A 22,046-nucleotide genomic window follows, 5' to 3' on the forward strand; every position below is an offset into this window, starting at 1 on the left:
GCGGGGGGTTTGGGGGGCGGCAGACCCCCAACTGTACCTCCTAATCCCAGTACGTTTTAAGGTTCGAACTTGTGACTCAGCCTCTTTAACTCTTTAGAAAACGTAGTTTTTTTTTAAATAATATCAGAAAAACTCTGAACCCCTTACCTGTTATTTCAATCACAATAAAAAAAAAGTCTTGGATTCTCAGTTACGGGAGTAGCATGCAGTCTTCGACAACATTTTAAAATGGCAAATATCTATAAGGGTATCATTGATCTTAGATCATTGTCAACTAAAACCAATTACACAACAGTTGAAACATTATATCACAATATAAGACTTTCGGCAAAAATAGCATTGTTGATTTGTCAGGAAGCCAGAGAGAAATCTTCATTTGACAGCAGCGGACATGAAAAGTAAAAACTCGTAAAAATCTGAGCTTTCTCTTGTTGTCAGATTCGGCCAAAGAACTCGAACAGAAAATATCTTTACAGTAAGAATATTGAACTTTGTACTTTCTTCTGTACTGTCCAAAGTTTCGAAAAATTTTCGATTACGAACAAGACAATTAGACAATACAATGTAGCCTACAACAAAGGTTGTTTTTATTTATTTTTTATTACAACAGTATTCACGTGTGCGTCAGAGTCAACATGGAAGGATTGACAGTTAACTGAGTCTGCAGATCAAACAGTTCGTGGTAACGAACTGTAAGTAAGGAGCGACACGACTCAATTGTAACCGAAAGACTTTTGATATCAACAGATACATCAAAAGAATCGGATTATTATACTGATTCTAAATATATAAGATTCATTAAGTTTCATGTTACCCAACAAACAATACAAGCTTGAGTAAACTTGCCTGATTTTCAAAAAAGAGGGAACACCCCCTAAAAGTCAAGGGATCTTAAGAAAATTACATCATCAGATTCAGCGTATTAAAGAACCCTAGTGTAGCTGTTTCAAGCTTCCATTTGCAGAAACGTAGAATTTCGAATTTTCTGCCAGAAGAAAGATAACGGATGTGTGTTTATTATTTTTTTTTTCAGGGATGATCTTATCGAACCAATGGTCCTAGAAAATCGACTTATTCGAATGGATATTAGAAGTTTCCAGCCTCCTCTCTCCCAGGCCTCCTCCCCCAAGGTCGTCCGGTCGAAATTTGGAAAAAATACGATACCAATTTTGTTCAACATAGTTAAATGGTCCAATAAATATGATTTTGGTGAATATACGACCCTCCATAGTCCCTGGGAAAAGAGCAGTAAGCGGTATCGGGCGTTTCTTTTTTCAAATATCGTTTTGTGCCTTCTATAAGATTATTTGGAGAGCCTGTCTTTGTTAAGGTCAATTACAGTAATTCTTAACTAATGCTGTTTTTCCTACTATGCCACGAAGCCACGATTAACCAGCAAAATTTGAGCGATTTTGAGGTGGATTTTTATATGATTTTTAGGGTGGGATTTTTCAGGGTGGGGCGATTTTCCACTGGAAATTTTCCATAGGAAAGAAATTTTGTGGGAGAGCTTTCCAGGAGAAATATTACATCAGGAGTAGGGGATATCCTGGCATTATTTGAAAACCGTCACAAATTAAATTTTAAAAAAATCAACTGGAACTAAGAAGTAACACTAAAACTTAAACAAACAGGAAATTACTCCGTGTATAATAGGAGCTCACTCCCCCCCCCAGGAAGAAATCAAATAAAAATCATGGCACTGTCGCCACCATTTGTTGTATCATGGATTTCCCGGCATTATTTGAAAAAAGATTAGAAATTAAATCTTTAAAAACAAGTTGTTTCACCTGAAAGTAAGGAGCAATATTAAAACTTAAAACCAACATAAATTATTCTGTATATGAAAGGGGCCATCCCTTCCTCATTACCTCACTCTTTACGCTAAAGTTTTTTATTACTTTAAAAAGCAGAGTTGTGACAAAGAGTCAAACTTTAGCGGAAAGAGCGAGGGGTTGAGAAGGGGACAGCCCCTTTTCTAATATGGAATAATTTCTGCTCGTTTTAAATTTTAATGTTGCTCCTTACTCTCAGTTAAACAACTTATTTTTTTTATAGTTTTTTTTTTAATTCACTGTATTTTACTTGTTTTTAATTCACACAGACTTGACCTTTAAGGTGGATCAGCAGAACTTTTTGCAGGAAGAGATGCATTAAAAGAGTACTTTGGAGTCCAAAAATATCTAATTCCTCAGATTATCCTTCCTGCCATGGGTATTTTATCCCTACCGACTTAGATATTTGGCTTGAGCGGACACGAGCAAAGAGCTAGAGAGAGTAAAACTACAGGGAACACTGCTTATCAACTATTGAATAGAATGAAGAATTTCTTTTGGCATGCATATTGAATTTATCTGCCATACACAGAAAGGCCTTAAGCCCCACTGACTGCTCTCCGAAAGGCGCCCCAGTAGAAAGATGACATACTAACCATAGTTCTTTCAAATCACTTTGATCCCGAAGTCTTTGATTCCCGTCAACTATATGGACTGGAAAGACCAGTGCTTTTTATTCAGCCGCTCAAAAAACTGACTATAACTATGGAAAGCGCAGTAAAATTTAGCATTTTTCAAAAATGGTCCCCGTGCAACTGAACCCTCGCACAACTCAACCTCCGTTTAACTCAACGCCCATTCAGCCCAATCCCACTCACTTCAACACCATACAACTCGACCCCACGCTACTGAGCCCTTGTTTAATTGAACCCCTTGCAACTGAATTCTCGCACAACTCAACCGTTGTTTAACTGAGTCACGTGCAATTCAACGCCCGTTCAACTGAATCACCGTGCAACTGAATCCCCGTTTGCCTCAGCCCTGTTAAATTGACCCCCTTGCAAATTAGCTCTCATTTAACTCAATCTTAATGCAACCCAAACCCCGTTTAACCCAACCCTGTTTGACTCAAACCCCCTCAAATAAACCCCATTCAGCTTAGCTCTCTTCAAATCAAGAACAAAACTAGAAACCGTAATTCAACCCGTTTTGACGGAAGTGATAAAAGTTGACTCGAATGAAATGGTCTTTATTAACTGGTTAATTCTTATGCAAGTGATTTTTTATTTCTACTTTATTAACCCGACCCTGTTTGACTCAAACTCCCCTCAAATAAACCCCATTCAGCTCAGCCCTCCTCAAATCAAGAACATAACTAGAAACTGTAATTTAACCCGTTTTGATGGAAGTGATATAAGTTGACTCGAATGAAATGGTATTTTTTCATTGATTAATTAAAAGAAACTTTCCGAAAAATTAAACTCAAAATTAAACTCATTTTAAACTTAAACTCAACAGATACAAATATCTGTTAAAATTCAAACTCAAAACGACCAGAAATTACTATTAAAGAATAAATGAAACCCAAAACGAACAGAAATTAAATAAACAATCATAGGAAAAAATATACAACAAGTAATAATATAAATGAATAAACAGACCTTAAAGCGAGTAATGCTTAGATTGAATATGAAAATCAAGTTTAAAACGAAAAATAGATGTTTTGCTATTGAAGTATAGATGAAACTAAAAACGATCAGAAATTAAGTAAACAATCAATGCAAACAAACATACAATAGATATTAATGTAAATGAATAGATAGATCCTAAAACGAGTGAAACTTAAATTGAATATGAAAATCAAGCTTGAAACGAACAAAAATCACTACAAACAAGAGTTTGAGTATCGCCTCCTTCTCTCACTGTAAAATTCTAAAACCTACTCCATACGATACGATCCCCCCTGGGAAAAAAAAACAAATAAACACGCATCCGTGATCTTTCTTCTGGCAAGAAATGCAAAATTCCACATTTTTGCAGATAGGAGCTTGAAACCTCTACAGTAGGTTTCTCTGATACGCTGAATATGATGTTTTGATTTTCATTAAGATTTTATCATTTTTAGGGTGAGTTTCACGTTTTTTCGAAAATAAGGCAAATTTTTTCAGGCTCGTAACTTTTGATAAGTAAGATTAAACTTGATGAAACTTAAATTTTTGAAATCAGTATAAAAATTCGATTCTTTTGATGTTCCTACAGGTATCAAAATTCCGTTTTTTAGAGTTTTGTTTACTATTGAGCCGGGTCGCTCCTTACTTACAGTTCGCTACCACGAACTGTTTGATTAATTCTCATGCAAGTGATTTTTTATTTTTATTTTATGCTTCTTGAATGCCAAACTAATCCTCCTCCTTCCTCTTCTATAAACAAAAAATTATCCTTATGGCTTATATATTTGAAATTTGCAAAACTCTTCATACCCACAGTCGGAACACACTCAAATCTCATGGTTGCAGAACATTTTTTTTCAGCAGAAATTTGTATGCCTGTGCAACTTTGGTTTCTTCCCTATACCCTTCAATTTTCCTTTTCCGTTTGTACCATAGTGTATTCCTAGATTAAAGACTACATCCTACTAAAATCCAAGCTCGACACGAGAAAATGCCAGTTTTAATTTTGGAGCTAAGGCCCAAATTCAGAGACTCTCCATCCTCCCCATTCACAAATGTTAAGAAAATCTTGTTATAATATTTGATCAGCGAACGAAGAGAGAAGCAAATTTTGAGCTTCTAATCAGCGCTAATTCAAACTTATTCCTAGGCCAGGGGCTGAGTTGAGTCAAACAGGGCTTGGTTCAAATGGAGATCGAGTTACACGAGGGTTAGGTTAACCGAGGGTTCAGTTAAATCGGGTGAGTTCAAGGGGGTTTTAATTGAATTTAGTCTTTAGTTGAACGAGGGTCAAGCGAATTGAGTTGAATCCGGGTAAAATTGAATTGGGGTTGAGTTGCACGTGGGTTCAGTTGACCGAGGGTTCAGTAAAATAGGTTCAGCTGCACGGGGTTAAGCCTGATGGGGTCTAAGTTACACACACACCTTCACAAGTGTATAACTCCCAGTTTCCACATGTGTCCTGCAAATAAGTACAACTTGATGGAATATCCATATGAATTGTCCTCAACAATTTAGGAAAGCAGGGCTATTAGAAAGCAGGGCATAAATGACACCAGTGGCGCAGCTGGAAATTTATCAAAACTGACTTATTTACCTCCAACAAATTTAAAACTACGTACTGTTTTACTGAAAAGAACACGATTTCGGTATTTTCGTTAAGAACAAGAAAATACTTCTATTTCTGGTAATTGGTCTTATATTGGCATTTATTGTATTGAAGTCAGTTCTCAGTAAAGCGAAAGCAACCACTTGAACGGTACGAGTGAGGGACTGGTTTAACCACAGTCCTTTCTCGTTATACTACTGTCCCTTCATTTAATAACGTAATAACGTCGTTGACAACTAGCATTTGAAAAAAAATTACTTAATTTCTTTTTTTAGGTTTTCATGTTTTGTCTCTCCTATTCAGCTTGATATATATTCCTCACAGACAGTTAATACAAAATAAACAACTTGCTAAAAAAGACCATTTTATCAATTGTAGAAAGTCGTTTAGATACCGCAGTACCGCTTGCTTTGCACAAAAAAAACAATTGGCACAAGAGTAGGTTTTTTATCAGAGGACGGACAATGCCCCCGATCATAGCGCCAAGTGGGTCGACACGATTTGTGACCACCGAGTATCTTTTTGAGACAAAAGTTACTGATAAATTTAGTAGCTTTTATCACAGACTTGACTAGGGAGAGAAAATTGCAGCTACTTGAAATTTATATTTTTTGCGGGAAGAAGTACCGATAGGAACAGTACCGATAGTAACCGAAACGCTAAAAGACGGGTCTTTGATAATAAGGAACCTAGTTTATAGGAGCCTTTCAAAAGCTATTAATATTAGTAAATTAACATAGCATCAAGGAATGCAAGGACTTCTCCACAGTGATAAAACCTTAATGAAAATTGCATCGTTAAATTCTGGAGGCGCAAGATTTACTTACCAGAGTTTTGAAGTCATGACTACGAAAATCCAAGATTTTGCATTTTTTGAGCCCCGGGAGTGTTTATCTGTCCATTTTAATTTTTTTACCAGGAGTGATTGTGTCAAATCAGCACCGTAGAATTTTAGGAGGGTTTCATTCGAACAGAATTTGCATCTTATAACGCCCTCTTTAAGAGACGAAAGTGATCGGGGGCAAATAGGCAATAGCCAAAAAGGTTGAAATGTAAAACAAACATGTCTCCTAAGGTAGCACGACCCTGCAATCCCCAGGGGATAATGGCCCGAAGTTATTAAGAGCGATTAATAAAAGAATTAAAAAAAATACATTATCGTTCCAAGCCCTTTGATGAAATTAATTTAAAAAAAAATCTTTCCGAAAAAGAAGTTTTTCAAAGTAAAGGCCATATTAAATTTAACATTAGCAGATACAAAAAACTGTTAAAATTCAAACTACAAACGACCAGAAATTACTATTAAAGAATAAATGAAACCCAAAACAAACAAAAATTAAATAAACAATCATAGCAAAAAACGAGAGTTTGGGTTTTACCTCCTTCTCTCACTGTAGAAGGCTAAAACATACTGCGTCAAACAAAATCAAACTAAAAATCAAACTTAAGCAAAGTTAAATCTTGTATGTTCGTTTTAAGTTCTAAAGTTGCTCCTTACTTTCAGTTGAAAAAAACTTGTTTTTTAATATTTAATTTCTGATCTTTTTTTAAATAATGCTGGGAAAACCGGCTCCTCCTACATGGAAAAGTCCTTCCCCCCACTAAAAAATTCTCCATGGAGCGATCCTCCTACGTACCCCCCCCCCCCTCCTCCACCAGAAAAATCCCCGCTAAAAAACGTCTGTATACTTCTTAATAACCAATACTATCTGTAACAATGGGCAAAGTTCATAGCTTGCAGCCCTTCCCCCGGGGAATGAGGGGTGTCAAGTCATCCTCAAAGACATAGTTATTAGATTTTTCGACAATGATGAAAAACATGGCTGTCTCAAAATTTTGATCTGGCGACTTTGGGGAAAAATTAGCGTGGGAGGGGGGCTAGTTGCCCTCCGATATTGTCGGTCACTTAAAGGGGGCACTAGAACTTTTTATTTCTGATCTAATGAGCCCCCTATCGATCTTCTACGATCACTGGTTCAATACGATTACCCCCGGGGAAAAGACAAAAAAATAAACTCGCATCCGTGATTTTTCTTCCGGCAAAAAAAAAAAATGCGAATTCCACATTTTTGTACATAGGAGCCTGAAACCTCTATAGTAGGGTCCTCTGGTATGCTGAATCTGATGGTGTCATTTTCATTAAGATCAATTGATGTTTGGGGGGTGTTTCCCCCTTTTTCAAAATAGGGCAGGATTTCTCAGGCTCGTAACTTTTGATGGATAACATTAAATTTGATTAATTTTCATATATTTTGAATAAGCATCAAAATTCTATTCTTTTGATGTATCTAGTGTTATCGAGACCCTGTTTCTTAGAGTTTCGGTTGCTACTGAGGCGCATCGCTCCTTACTTACAGTTCGTTACCACGAACTGTTTGATTTCTGAAAAATTGCTCTCGTATTTTTTCTTTAGTGTTACATAAATAACAGTTGTTATTCTAAAATCGAATTTAAATTATTCGTTTTGCATTAGGCAATTCTTTTTTTTCAAAATGTATTTCATTTTTCTGTTTATGATCACTGATGGAAAAACAAATTCTGAAATAACGTGCTATTCGTACCTGCCACGCACAAAAGTGATAAGGTATGGAATCAAAAATTTGTACATCCCCTAAGTGCTTCTCTGCTGACAAAAAATACGGTCTTCTTATTGTGCATACAAATTTTTGATTAAAATTTAAAATAGAAGGCTCCAATGGAAAAAAAAAAACTGGAAACTGAGGGAGCAGATAGCGTTCTTCTCTCGCAGAACATTAGGAGGCTTCGATGGTTGCCAAGGAAGATTAAAAAAAAATATATTTTTTAAAAAAGATTTCCTCCACTTCCCGTCAGTGCTATCCAATCCGACAAGACACATATCAATGTCATCATAAAATTAGTCATTTTTCTCACTCGGTCCCACCTACGGCTTCGCTCGCGAGAAGAACTCCATTAAACAAAAAATGAGCAAAAATAAAATCAGATAATCTACCAAGCTCGAAACTACCATAAATCAGCATCGATAAATAAATGAAACCTAAAACGAACATAAATTACAATAAATAACCGAGTCAAGCTCAAAACGACCAGAAACTAACATAAGTTGGGCTCAAAACCCCTATGCCTTCCCAAGGCCAGAACATAATTTGCACTTTACTGAAAAAAAAATATAAATGAATGTGCATTGTCAGTTTAATATATACATATATTTATATTTAGTAATCAAAATGTTAATATTATTTGATTTATTAAAGTTATAAAAGTAAATACATTTATATTTTTTTCAGTAAAGTGCAAATTATGTTCTGGCCTTGGGAAGGCATAGGGGGTTTGAGCCCAACTTACGTTATTCTCTGCTCGTTTTGATTTGCAACCTACACACATAAATAATAGAAGAAATTATGCTTGTGGTTCAGTCTCTATATCATTTGTGACGATGTGGTCTCAAATATATTTCCAAGGCATCGTCTGAATTTATCTTGCCAACCGGTGCGTCAATTAGGGTGGAGAGTAGAGATACATACCCCCCCCCCCGATTTTTCCCCTCCCCTAGAATTCGAAAATTCATTTATTGGGAATTTTTGTTGAAAATACTTTTTTATGTTTTCATCAAAAAATTGAAAAACGACAAATTTGCTCCTTAAATTTTGAAAAATACATCCCTTTGTGAATAGACATCATTGCTTGTCCACAACCTAAAGTTTTCTTATACTCCTTAATTGAAGTATTTATATCGTATTCCATAATGTCTTTTCAACCTATATATAACATTCTGTGGTTTTCAAATAACACATATCTGTGCCTACTTGATGTTTAACTGACAGGTCAAGGTTGGCAGCCGTTTTAGAAACATTTATAGAAATATTTATTGCAGCATCTTTATAGCATACCATCTGTAGAAATGAACATTTCCAGAAATGAATTCTGGTGACCATAGCCTTGCATAACAATAAGAAAATTTGTAATGTGTCAGGCCGTGTCTAGACAACAAGAAAGAAATGTTTAATCCAGAAAGCTAGCAAATGGTTTCCGACGACCTAATGGAAGAAAGACAACTTTAAAAAAAATCTGTCTCATAAAAACTGGACTTTTCATTTAAATCAAAATGAAAAGACGCGAATACGGAAAGGCAAATTGCATAATCAAAACCTCTTGAGATGTCGGTCGTTTCATATCAGCATGCAAGAGAGATAAGAAGAGTTCCTCCTTCCTATAATCTGTTTGATCTTTTCGGTAAATTTATGGTGTGAAAACACCAGAATAATGAACAAATCCGGGCAGTTGAAACTAAAAAGTGAACTACATTCAGTCACCCAGCCTTTCTCTATTTTCAAAATCACCTTATCAGTGTTGCCGACGCTTTAAAATAAACTGTACCGGTTTTTCAACTAAAATTGTACCACAAGAGATTAATTGGTAACATCTGAAGAGTAGTTTAAACTTTTGTCGCAACAAGAAGAAAATGTTCGATAAACTAAAACTTCAACATATATTAGAAAGGATCAAATAAATCCAAAATGTAATGGAAAATGTGTTTAAGAAGAAAATGTTCGATAAACTAAAACTTCAACATATATTAGAAAGGATCAAATAAATCCAAAATGTAATGGAAAATTTGATTGTGCCAAAAAGTTTCCAAATGTATCATACTGTATCAGGACCTCCAAATTGTACCAAAAAACGGTACAATTGTACCGCGTTGGCACAACTGCACCTCATCCCCCTCTAAGTTATCGCTGTGTGGGCCTATCGATTGATTTATTCTTAACTTCAAAGTTAAACCAGAAAACCCGGTTCGTTCAAATTGACGAAGCACGTGAAAAAATACAACAAATTAGCTTTGGTGTTTCTTCTTCTTTTTTACTATCACACAAATCGACTGTATTACAAGTTACAAGTCAGTCGACTTAAACATATAATCCAGGCTATTTGTGCATTAGAACTTAAATGTTAAGACAGGAATTTTCGGTTTATAGTAACATAAACTGACAGGATTCCTCGGACCGACAGGAAGATTAAGGATTGACAGGAGAAAAGACAGGGTTTTCAGTTTCAGTGCCTTAAATTGACTGAAAACAAAATACTTTCCTGTAGAATGTGTAGAATGTAGGAGGATATCCCTTACCAAGGAAACAAGAACACATTAAAAAGTAAACCATTTCGGAAAAATGTTCACTCCCCCTTGGATATATCTTGGCAGCACTCCTGGCCTGAAAGCAATATTCGATTATAACTAACCATAACGATGGAACATTTTCCAACAACAACCTATGGATGAACTCCTATTAGTCCCACTTGTTTACATTTGATTTTTATTACCTGTATTGTGAATTCAAGCAGTCAAAGAGAAATTTTATAGAAATACAACTTAAGGTTCCATTAATATCCAATTCATTGATGGCAGCTTAGCATTAGGTGACAGGGTGGCTCAAAAGGGGAGAGAATGTCAAGCGTGACATTTTTAAAGCCAAATTTGTCCAACAATCACAACGCACCAGTGAAAAAAAAACTAACTAAATTCTTATTATTATTGAAAAAAGGAATTGGGTTCGGTTTAAAGAATATAATTAGGCACCATGTGTGCTTACTGTATTTGCTTTTTCTTGAAAAACAGCTATTAGCATGAAAACAAACGCACTGGAGTCTTAAATTACGAGTAAAATTATTCTTCCTGTTGGCATAATTTTACTTACTTTTAATGCAGTTTGTGTTAAAATTAAAAGTCCAAATTTAGGTTACATGTCACACCTCAGTGCCCAGGGGACAAGTATTGGCCCGCGGGACGACACAAGATGGCGGGTCAGTTTTATCCCCTCTCTTCCTTCTTCGACTTTTCTGATGCAAAATTGATGTGTGTACACAGTGGGCAGGCCTTCAGCTCGCGTCCTTCGCACTGACCCTCGGAATTTTTACGCTTTTCCATAATTCTCTCATTATAAATCAAGTATTCACATTCACTGTGTTTTTTCACGCACACACCCCTAAGTATGAGAGCCTAATTGTAGTTTCCAAATCTATCAGAACTCTTTCTATGGTTCCAATAAGTTGTGTCAGGACGTCATTCATTTTGAAGTCCGGGTTTTCTGCTCTGGACAAATCACGCAAACGACCAAAATCAATTACAGTTAGACAAATCCATTCTATGACTTTGCATGATTAAATTTGCAGAGTAAAAAATTCTCTTGGCCCTGTTACGCCTTTATAAACAAGGACTAACGGTTAAAATTTACCGTAGATAGTGCTGAACGTCTCTAATAATCATGTCCGCACAGCAACATTCTCGGGAATCGGTGCCAATTTTGAAAAGAATCCCTACAGGCAGTCTTAAAAGAAAAAAGCTTATCCAAATAGTAAACCAATTTGCCGTAGAACAATTAGGCTATAACAAAATTCAAAAATTAGCTGCGGTCGAGATAAAAATAACATTTAATGGGTTTAGAAAATAAAAATGATCAGTTTAGGAATAAAAAGAAAGAAAATAAAAAGAGGATTAGGGAATTTCAGAACAAAACCCATCAACTAAAACTTGTTAAAATTTGTCGTCAATTTAGGATCTAAATTGTGAAATCAGCCGTAGGGAACTTTTATCTTCCTTAGTGAGTTCATTGAAGTACTGGCACCTCCCCCTTTTAAGCCAAATATATGCAAGGTAAAAATTATAGGGTGATTTCGCGTAAAGTTCTGGTATCCAGCATGCGCATCACTTGCCCCATGTTCAATATTGTTTATGGTATTCATTTCCGTTACTTTTTGCGTTAAAGGGGACCTGAAGTTCGAGCTCAGCTGCAGCAACCTGCTAAACGGTTCACAATTTGATTTTCATGATGAAATTATGTGAAAACGTCTTCATTACGATCCAAACAAGAAGAATTATAATGATGAGGTAAAAATCGTTTTTATTTGTTTTGAAGGCTATATATGGTTGCTTTTTTTTACAAGAAACTGATTCTTCTGTCCAAGCTGCCTTCAGCCCAGTAATTACACTGTCTCGTTTAAAACCTCTAGTTTACAGGCTCTTGAGAAATCTTCAAAGATTTTAGGTTTTTTTTATAATCTGCTCCCGCACCCCAGATCAGGGAATGTCGGGCCTTTGATTTCTCTTTTCCAAGTTATAATGGAATACTAGTCTGGGAAGATAGTATTGCTGCATCCTGAGATAATGGCGTCAATTCAGGAGAATGTAAGGGGCAAAAGGTATTTTCAAAACCTTGGGGAGGGTAATTTTGTTATGTTTTTCCTTCAATTCTTTTGAAGAAAGTGCAAAAACAGCACTTTTTTCATGAACTTTTAGAGAAAATGTATTTTTAAAAATCTTGGGGAAGGGCCTTTACCCCCCCCCCCCCCAATTTTTGCCACTGTCCTAAGAGCCATTCCATGTTCCTTAAGCCGTTCTTTCATGACGGGCACACAGAGTGTTGTCGAACCATTCCGTCCATGATCGTTGTAATAGGTGCTGCCTAGTAAAGAATGAACCAAAGACCATTTTAACCAAAAGTTTGAAAATGTGTTCTGAAAGAAAATTTCGACTGGAAAAAAAAAATGTAACAGGTCGAGGTAACGACCTGTGAGTTAGGAGTGACACGGGCCAGTAGCAACCGAAACTCTAGAAAAAGGAATTTTGATAACAGTCATTAACAGTTATGCTGATTCCTACCCATCAAAAGCCAAGAGCATAAGAAAATGTATCTGATATTCGAAAAAGGAAGGAAACACCCCAAAAATTCAAGCGATCTTAATAAAAATCAGCTTTAGCATATCAGAGAACACTACTGTAGAGGTGTCAAGCTCCTGGTAGTAGTAGTAGTATAGGATTAACGACACTTCTTGACTGCTAGGGTCCTTACGCTGGCCCTGCAGTGTGTTGCTACAGCGGGATTCAAACTCTAGGTCCTGTATTACCAAGCTTGGATAAAACCCACTGCGCCACTACAGGACAGTTGAAACTCCTATCTACAAAAATGTGTTTTTATTGTTTTGTTTTTTTTTTACTAGAAGAAACATCACGGATGCGCGTTCCAGTGCCCTTTTTAATTGACAAAAAGATTATAGGGAAACTAGCCCCCTCCGATGCCCCGTATATACCCAAAGACATCCGAGATAGCCATCAAAATTTCGAGATAGCCATCTGATTCAGCATAGTTGAAAGGTCCAGTATATATGCTTCTAGAGATGACATCACCCCCCCACAGCCCTTGAGGAAAAGGGCTGAAGTAATGCAATTTGCCCATTGTTTATACACAGTTTTTTTTTATTAAGAAACAAAAAGTATTTTTGAGGGGGGGGGGTATTTCGACAGAAAGAATTTTCCATGTGGAGGAAAGCTTCCGGAGGCACTTTCCAGGGAAAAATTTACACGGGGGAGGGGGCTTTCCTGGCATTATTTGAAAAGCGGTCAGAAATTAAATAAAAACAAGTTTTTTTTTTCAACTGAAAGTAAGGAGCAACTTTAAAACTTAAAACGAACAGAGGCTATTCCATATATAAGGGGAGTCTCCACTTCCTCGTCCCTTGCTCTTTACATTGAAGTTTGACTGGAGATTTAAAATATTATATACTCCCCCTCACAGTCCCCTTAATAAGTGAAAACTAAAAAAATGTTTTGAAAAAAAAAATCCGAACGAAAAAAATCATTTATTCATTTTCATATTCATGAAGATAGTTGAACTTCCTTATCTGCAACTTATCAAAGATACCGGTGATTATGTACCTACTGGATCTATGCGACAAAGTTGCACAAACCTCTTGGGAAAGGGCGGAAAAAAGTCAAGCCTGTATTTACTGTCCATTGTCGACAAAAACTACGGAGAGACATCTTTATTTCAATTGCCTTAGTCACGCAAAATTTTTCGAAAGTTTTATTGTGTATATCTAAAAAAAACTGAAAGTTTAAAAAATAAATTAGAAAAAAAGTACTTACAGAAGGTAAAGAGCAAAGTCAAAACGAACGAAAATTATTCCTTCTCAGATTATGCAACATCTATCTATAAAACTAACTCAAATAAACAAAATGTATTTGTAGAATTCTAAAAACTATCACTTTACTGAAAACTTATATATTTCTATAAGCTAGTCAAGGACTAGTTTTATAGCCTACAGGTAAATTGCCTAATTTTTCATTTAAAGGTGATGCAGGAATAAGAACTATTATATAGGTTTTACTTAATAGTATAATTTTATTGCAAAAAAATCGGATATTTTGAAAAAGCACTTGAAACTTCTCAAAAATAAAAGCCAATCGAGACTACCATCAGAGTCCCTGTTTTTTTATTGTCCATACTTTATGTACTCAGCTTCAGTTAATGACTGTCGTCCAAAATACCCCAAGTTTCAACCCTATTTGTACTTTTCATGATGGGTGCTGAACAAAATAAGGGTAAATATGATGGCGCGTTCGCACATCTTACTAAATTTAAATTCAAAATATGCTAGACTGTTCTACTTTAGAATTGAATTCACCTACGTTAAATTAGTAAAAAACGCAGAAACTCTAGATGACAAAATGATTTTTTTTTTCTTACCAAATTACCGTAAAATCGTCCGAGTCAGGAATCTCAGTGGTTTCAGTGACTCATTGCCTAAGCCGTCTGCCGAATGAAACTGTAGTATTCCAAAGGCATGAACCGACCGATATAAAAACTGAAATTCTAGCTTGGGACAAAATATTTCTTGAAACTTAACGAAACTATTTTTCAAACGAGTGGGGTCAACTTTATATCTTAGGAAGTGGAGGCAACGTGAAAAAAGCTGTAAATGTACCTTCACAGAAGTACAAAAAATATTTGACTGACTAAATCATCAGAAACAAGTCAGTAACACTCTTAAATTTCGGCTGATTTCATCTTGCGCAAATACGCAATCTAGTTTCTATCCTTTGACTTTTAATCTATAATTTTTAATAGATGGCTTCTAACTTTTAATGTCAAGGTTAAAGTCGTAAAAAGTTGAGAAGCCTACCTTGAAAACATTTTCAAATAGTTGATAGGTACATTTTGCTAATGCTAATGCTCTTGTAGCAATTAAATGGCACAGATGTGAAGAAAGAAAAACACGCTTGAAGCAAGGCGACTGAATAGTGCACTCGGACGGGTTTTTTTCTTCTCATTTTTTTTCTTCTTTTTTTAAAGTTGATGAAAACATTCCCAAGGTCACAGATTGATATGAACGTAAGACTTTAAATGCACAAGACCGGTAATTTCTGTAGCTTAAAAAAAAATATTACCACTAAGGAAATTTGATTCCAAAAGAATTTTTGAAAGCAAATCAAATTATTTATAGACAGCTACAGTTAAGGAAGAAATAATTAGAAGACTAAATAAATATGTCTCCTGTCGTGAAAATAGTAAACTTCTTAAAGCAAAAAAGTTTGCTAAACGGCAGGATCAAAGCCGAAATCCCACTAGTAGGCCAACTACTTTTTTGTGAACTATACTGGATGGCATGTATTTTGTCAATTTAGACCAGTGAAACCGAACGGGGGGGGGGGGGGTGTGCGAAGATGCAGTTTTAGGGGGGCACTTGCCCCGTGTGCAGAATTTTAGGGGCACAGAATTTCAAATAAATAATGTTACAGTTACAATTATTTTGTGATTTTTGAAATTTTGGGTACTTTCGCATTAGATGGGCCTCTAAAGAAGTCATATAAGAGATGCTAAATGCTACAGTCAAACGGGCGTTGAAAAACCCGTTTTGATACAAGATGATTCAAGACACCGCTGAGAGAAATACTTTGTCTAGCGTAGTTTTAATTGTGTATACGATATTAAACTGTGGTTTTTTGGAGTTTAGATGGGGAAAAATGTACCTAGGTTAGGTCACGTATATAGTATATGCAATGCTCTGCACCCCCCCCCCACCCTTTTGTGCAAATATATAGCCCAAATTTGTTTCTAAACTATTATATAGTCATCTTATTTTATTTTATTTCATTAGCATTAACCAAACTTGACTTTTTAGAGAGGCCCATCTAATGCAAAAGTACCAAATTTTGTTTTTGTTAAAATAAAATAGAACGCGGAGTTTGCAATAAGTATAAGCAAATCGAATCCAAAATTTTAGTTTTCCCATATCGTTTCCTACATAAAGTAAAAAAAGTCAAATTTAAATAAATAATAATTTTTTAATAATTGAAAATTTTTTTGATAAATGAAAATTCTGTTAAGCACTTGTTAAGAATCCAGTAGTCACGCGAGAATTGTACTGAAGATCAAGTAGCCAATACCAGGAAATTCATATGAGACGCTGTATAAACAAAAGGTTTTTCACTCCGGGAACTATGTTTAAACTTTATTTTTTGGGGGTTTAGGGGGACTAAAAGGTACCTAGGTTGGGTTAGGTTACGTATTTAATATATGCTATGCTTTACCCCCCCCTTAATGTGCAAATAAATAGCCCAAGTTTGTTTCTGAACCATTATATTTTTGGTACTTTCGCATTATCAGGACCTCTCTAAAAAGTCAAGTTTGGTTAATCTAATGAAATAAAATAAAAAAGGATAACTATATAATAGTTTAGAAACAAATTTGGGCCATATATTTGCACATTAGGGGGAGTGGGGGCAAAGCATAGCATATATTAAATACGTAACCTAACCTAACCTAAAAGATGACGATGTTTTTGATATGATGGTTCATTCTATCCCAAAAAATAAATATCTACTCCCCACCCAAGTTTTAAATAAAGGCGCCAATTTTAGAATGGCATTTTTGAACTGTCGCGGGTTACTAAATATTTTTTATCGAATATCCCTGTTTATTTCGCATCATAATATAGATGTCTTCGCCTCTTGTGAAACATTTTTAAATGATTCGACAAAGACTTTTATTAATAAACAGGATTATACTTTTTTTCATAAGAATCGGATTAATAAAAAACAGGGGTAATGAGAGGGGTAGGTTTTTTCATTAAATCAACAATTCAGTCAGATCTGGTGAGTGAATTTGATCACCTATATCTTGAAATGGCGTTTAAATTTTTGGCAGTTAAAATAGATGTAAATGGTATGAAAATTTTATGTTGTATTTTTTATCGGCCTCCAAGTTCTCCTGCTTCAAAATTCGTGGAACTTCTTGATGATTTCTGCTTATTGCTTCGAAAAAGTATCCAAAAATAGTTATCATGGGTGACTTTAATATTGATTTATATAATTCTAATAATTAAGTGGTAATTTCCACGGAATCTCTTCTGACGGGGCTGACTTGTTATCAGTTTGCCTGTCCGGTGGTCTCTTACCAGCTTATGGAGTCCCAACAAGAATAACGAAAGATTCTGCTTCCCTTATTGATAATTTGTTTACGAATCTGGAACTAAAGTCTAGTGATGTACAGTTGGAGCACAATCGCTCCATTTTTCTTACTCCTGTAACCCCAGATGAACTTTTACTTACAAAAAACCTTTTAAAGAATGGATCTTCGGAAGGGATTGATGGGTCATCTACTAATCTGATTTAGTGCATAGCACCAAATATTGTAATCCCACTTTCCTATGTGTTCAACCTCCGTTTTAAAACCGGAAGATTTCCTTCTTTTTTCAAGTCTGCAAGAATTATCTCTTTGTATAAAAGAGGAGACACGAAGAACTCAGCAAACTCCTCGACTAGTCTAATCAGAACTCCATTTGGCAAGTTGCTCGAAAAGTTTCAACATAACTCTATAGTCAGCTTTCTAATGTAATTTAAATTTTTTAGTCTGATGTAACTTGGGTTCCGGACGTCTCACTCTACTGAGTATTCTATTATGGTGATGATTTAGTTTGTTCATGACGCCCTTGACAAAGGGGATATTCCTGTTACGATTTTTATTGATATTAAAAAAACATTTGATACGATTTCCCATAAGATATTGCATACTAAACTTGATAACTGCGGCATAAGAGGCCCAGTTAATGAATTAGTAATGTCATACCTAAAAAAACGAAATCAGTATGTAGACGGAGGCGATACTTCTTCCTCATCAGTATCTCAATCTCAGTCAGTTGGAGTCCCACAAGGCTCTATTTTGGGTCCACTCCTATTTCTTATCTATGTTAATGATATCAGTAATAGCATCAAAGATATTGGCCTTAACACATTGTTCACCGATGACACGGCATGCAATATCAGCAGCCCTGACTCTAGATATTTGAAGCTTGGGTTAGAATCAGCATTGAAGAGGGTTATCTTATGGTTTTCGAGAAATAAATTGACTATTAATTGTACTAAGACAAAATTCATCATCTTCTCTCGTACTGGGAAAACAGCACCAGAAATTATGATGATTAATATTCAAGGCCTACCCATTGAAATTGAAAGAGTTGATGATGTTAAATATCTCGGGATAATACTGGATTCAAGTTTATCATTTAAAAGCCATGCAATTTATCTTCGATTGAAACTGGCAAGAAATATTGGAATGATGATCATCTGAAATTTGTTCTGCCGTTTTTTGCCCTGAAATTTCTTTATCGTTCTCTAGTACATTCATATATAAATTACTGTTCCATTATTTTTTTGAATATTTTTAAAACTCATATTCTTCCTCTTCAGAGGCAACAAAATAAAGCTCTGCGTCTATTGAAAAATTGCCTGCCTAGCTCGTTTTCTTACCCTGGTAAATCGTCAACAAAAAGTATGTATCAAATTTTAAATATCCTTCCACTGGATCTTTTTCTTTCTTTCCATTCTGTTCCTTATATAATTAAACATGTTCAAGATCTTTTGCCTGAATATTTTTTTTTGCATAATAATTTTTTGCAGGATGATAATCAGGTTTTTCATGCATATTAGACCTGTGGCAGTTCTGTAGTCCGTCAGGGTTTTATAAAATCTGAAAGGACCCGTTTTTCACCAAGGCATAGTATTATATATAATTGGAATAAATTTCATAGTTTTGTACATTTGAACAAATCGTTGGTTAATAATAAAATTAGATTAATAAATCACTTAATCAGTAATTATTAATTTGATTTATTTTCTGGGGTGGATGTCCCTCATTTCACTTTATTTATTTGGTTATTTTGATTTTATTCGGATTTTGTTTGTTGTTACCATACGGAGAATTGAAGAGCAATCTTTTTATTCCAGTATCTGGCGATAGTATTATTTATTTATTGTTGAGTGTATATAAACCCACGCACGAGTTATTCTCACTGTGGGTCATTATTTTGATAGTTTTGTCAAAACATTTTTTATTGATTAATAAATAACTTTAACTTGAACCTAGGTACCTTCCCCCCCCCCCAAAAAAAAAAAGATACCAAAGAACAACACTTTAAATATCTTAAAACCACGCTATACAATGTATTTTTCTACTGCGGTGTGTTGAATCATCTTGTAAAAACGTCTTTTTCATTGCGTCTTTCCCGTTTGACTATAGCATCTCTTGTTGGACTTCTTTAGAGGGGCCCTGATAATGTGAAGGTACCATATTTTTATCATTTTGTTTTATTTCATTAGCATTAACGAAACTTCAGTTATGGCGTGACTACTGGATTCTTAACAAGTACCTTCTGTTAATTCTGGCCTAAAAATTTTTGGGAGACAGGGAGGAGGGCCCTAATCAAGATTTTACCCCGGATGCAACAGAGGCCAGAACCACCACTGGGGATGCAAGAGAGAATTATAGTGATTTCCTTAACGACTTGGAACATATTTTGGTACTTACGTATTATCCCGACCACATTCAAGAAGTAAAGTTAGGTTAATCATAATGAAATATAATAAGCTATGATGAAAATATAACACTTTAGTAACAAAATTATGGAAACTACAACAGAGTATTATGGAAAGCCGGCCGCCCAGAACGCATTATATTAAATAGGCTACATAACCTAACCATCTCTATATTTAATTAAAATATACCTGCATAGTAGTTTATTTAACTCAGGCTAAGCTGATTACCTTTGAGTGGACACAGATAAACTAGTTATAAACAGATTAAGAACAACAGTGGGGTCGGGATAAAACGTAAGTACCCATATTTTTATACAATTACTAGCATGGGCGCCCAAAAGGAGGGGCAGGGTGGCACCCGCCCCCCATGGCTGAATGATGCTGCCTTAGTTTTATATTTTTGTTCGTTGTTTTATTTCATATAGTAAAAAGTGCCCATTAGCCCAGTTTTGCCCCCCCCCCCTGGAATTCAGCTTATGGGCGCCCATGATTACTAGTTATGAAGTTTCAATTTTCAGGACCCTCTAGAGGGAGAAGGAGTAGAGGTAGGTACTTCAAAATACCTTCCCAGGACATATTTTACCCTGTAGACCCATCCCTGAAAGTTTCATTTTCCTAACCTACCCCCTTTCCAATACAGCTAAAAGTAGCCAAAGTAAACTACCTTCCCAAGACATACTTTAGCCTGTAGACCCATCCCTGAAAATTTGATTTTCCTAACCTAACCCCTTTCCAAGATAGCCAAAAGTAGCTATAGTAGAATTTTACCGTAAACTATAGCTGCAGTCAAAATGTTTCAGCTACAATTATTCTGCATATTATGAAGTAGGAATTGTTCTCGGTACTTATTTAGTAACCGATAAACACGCGACAATTGTATTGAAGATCAGATAGACTTTTTACCGGGTAATGCCCAATCGCTTTAAAACAAAGGATTTCTCACTCCGGGAATTATATTTAAACTTTAGTTTTTAGGATTATAGGGGCAAAGAAAGGGAACCTATGTTAGGTTAGGTTACGTATTTAATAAATAGGCTTATATAGCCCCAATTTGTTTCTATACTATTATATTTTCATCCTATTTTGTTTTATTTCATTAGCATTAACGAAACTCCACTTCTCACGTGTTTATCGGTTACTAAATAAGTACCCTGTTTTCTTAATATGTTACCTTCTCAATAGTCCCTACTAATCTAGACCGGTACACCTATATTTGCACATTACAAGTGGGGACTGGGGATAAAGTATAGTGGAGGCACCTTCAAAATGTGTTAACTACAATTTTTCTGCATATTATGAGGTAAGAACAGGGTAAATTTTTCGCAGTTCATATTACTGACTTAATAATTGTTATATTTGGAAAGAACATAAAAAAAGGCATCGAGTGGTATGCTTACTTTATTCGTAAGTCAATAACATGAACTGCAAAAAGTTTACCAATTTTCCTTTTCCGACCAATCAACCAAAACTAGCCTACAAAGCAAAAACTAACCTGGGATTGGGAACTCTTCGTTCCTTGGGATACAACACAGGCTCTCTACCATGCACGAGTAAAAAATCAGTTGAAAATATCATTTCCAAGCTTCAAAAATTAAATATTCCATGTACAAAAAGCGTCTTTTACGTTTCAAAGAGAGGAAAAGACAATATATACAATTTATCCAATTAGCGATGTTTCCACAACCAGATTACTTTTAAAACTGGTCAAATTTGCCTGACGGAATTATAAAGAGAAAATAAAACGTGCCATGTGCCTCAAAGGATGAAAAACACATGAATGAAATGTGTATGCTTCGGATCATACAAAAAGTGAATTAACTTGGACAAAATAAAAGGGGAAACTATCGAAGGTGACAAAAAAGCTTTATTTTCAAAGTCTAGAGGGGAATTTGTTTTAAAATAGCGTTGCGAAATGTTCGGCTAAGAAAATACAAGCCCAAAGATAATATTTCAGTTCTGTCTTTCTTCTTTAGAGGTTCAGGAGGAGGGAGTTTGGCAAATATTGAGCACTCTAACTGGCAAAGACTACAAAAAAATACTTTTTTATTTTTAAGTAAGATAAGATATTTTTAAGTAAGTATGATGTACCCACTACCTAATATTCTACTAATCTGTTTCTCTGACGCTCCAACCTAATGAAATATACCAAAGTAAGATAAAAATATAATGCTTTAGAAACAAATTTGGGCTGTATATTTGCAAATTAGGGGGGGGGAGGAGTAAAGCATAGTGGGTGTGCGTGCCTAGTGTGTTAGGTACAATTATGCTGCACATGATGTAGTAAGAATTGTTTTCTAACTTCACACTGTCCAAATACTTTACTCCCACCCCCACACCCTAATGTGGAAATATATAGCCCAAATTATATA

General features: G+C 35.4%; 1 protein-coding gene across 1 annotated transcript in view; it reads right to left on the reverse strand.

Annotated features, from left to right (window-relative positions):
- E23 (ABC transporter G family member E23) overlaps positions 1 to 21,351 on the reverse strand; it is a 110,135-nt gene extending 88,784 nt beyond the window's left edge. The window contains exon 1 of the mRNA XM_089107997.1: positions 21,170 to 21,351. Within this exon, the coding sequence (XP_088964123.1) occupies positions 21,170 to 21,252 (83 nt within the window). The 5' untranslated portion in view covers positions 21,253 to 21,351. The remainder of the gene's footprint in view (positions 1 to 21,169) is intronic.
- Between the last annotated feature and the right edge of the window lie 695 nt (positions 21,352 to 22,046).

This window comes from Artemia sp. Qi Xiang Cuo, chromosome 1, assembly GCF_049724085.1.
Source record: "Artemia sp. Qi Xiang Cuo chromosome 1, ASM4972408v1, whole genome shotgun sequence".
In the NCBI taxonomy this organism is placed as follows: Eukaryota; Metazoa; Arthropoda; class Branchiopoda; order Anostraca; family Artemiidae; genus Artemia; species Artemia sp. Qi Xiang Cuo.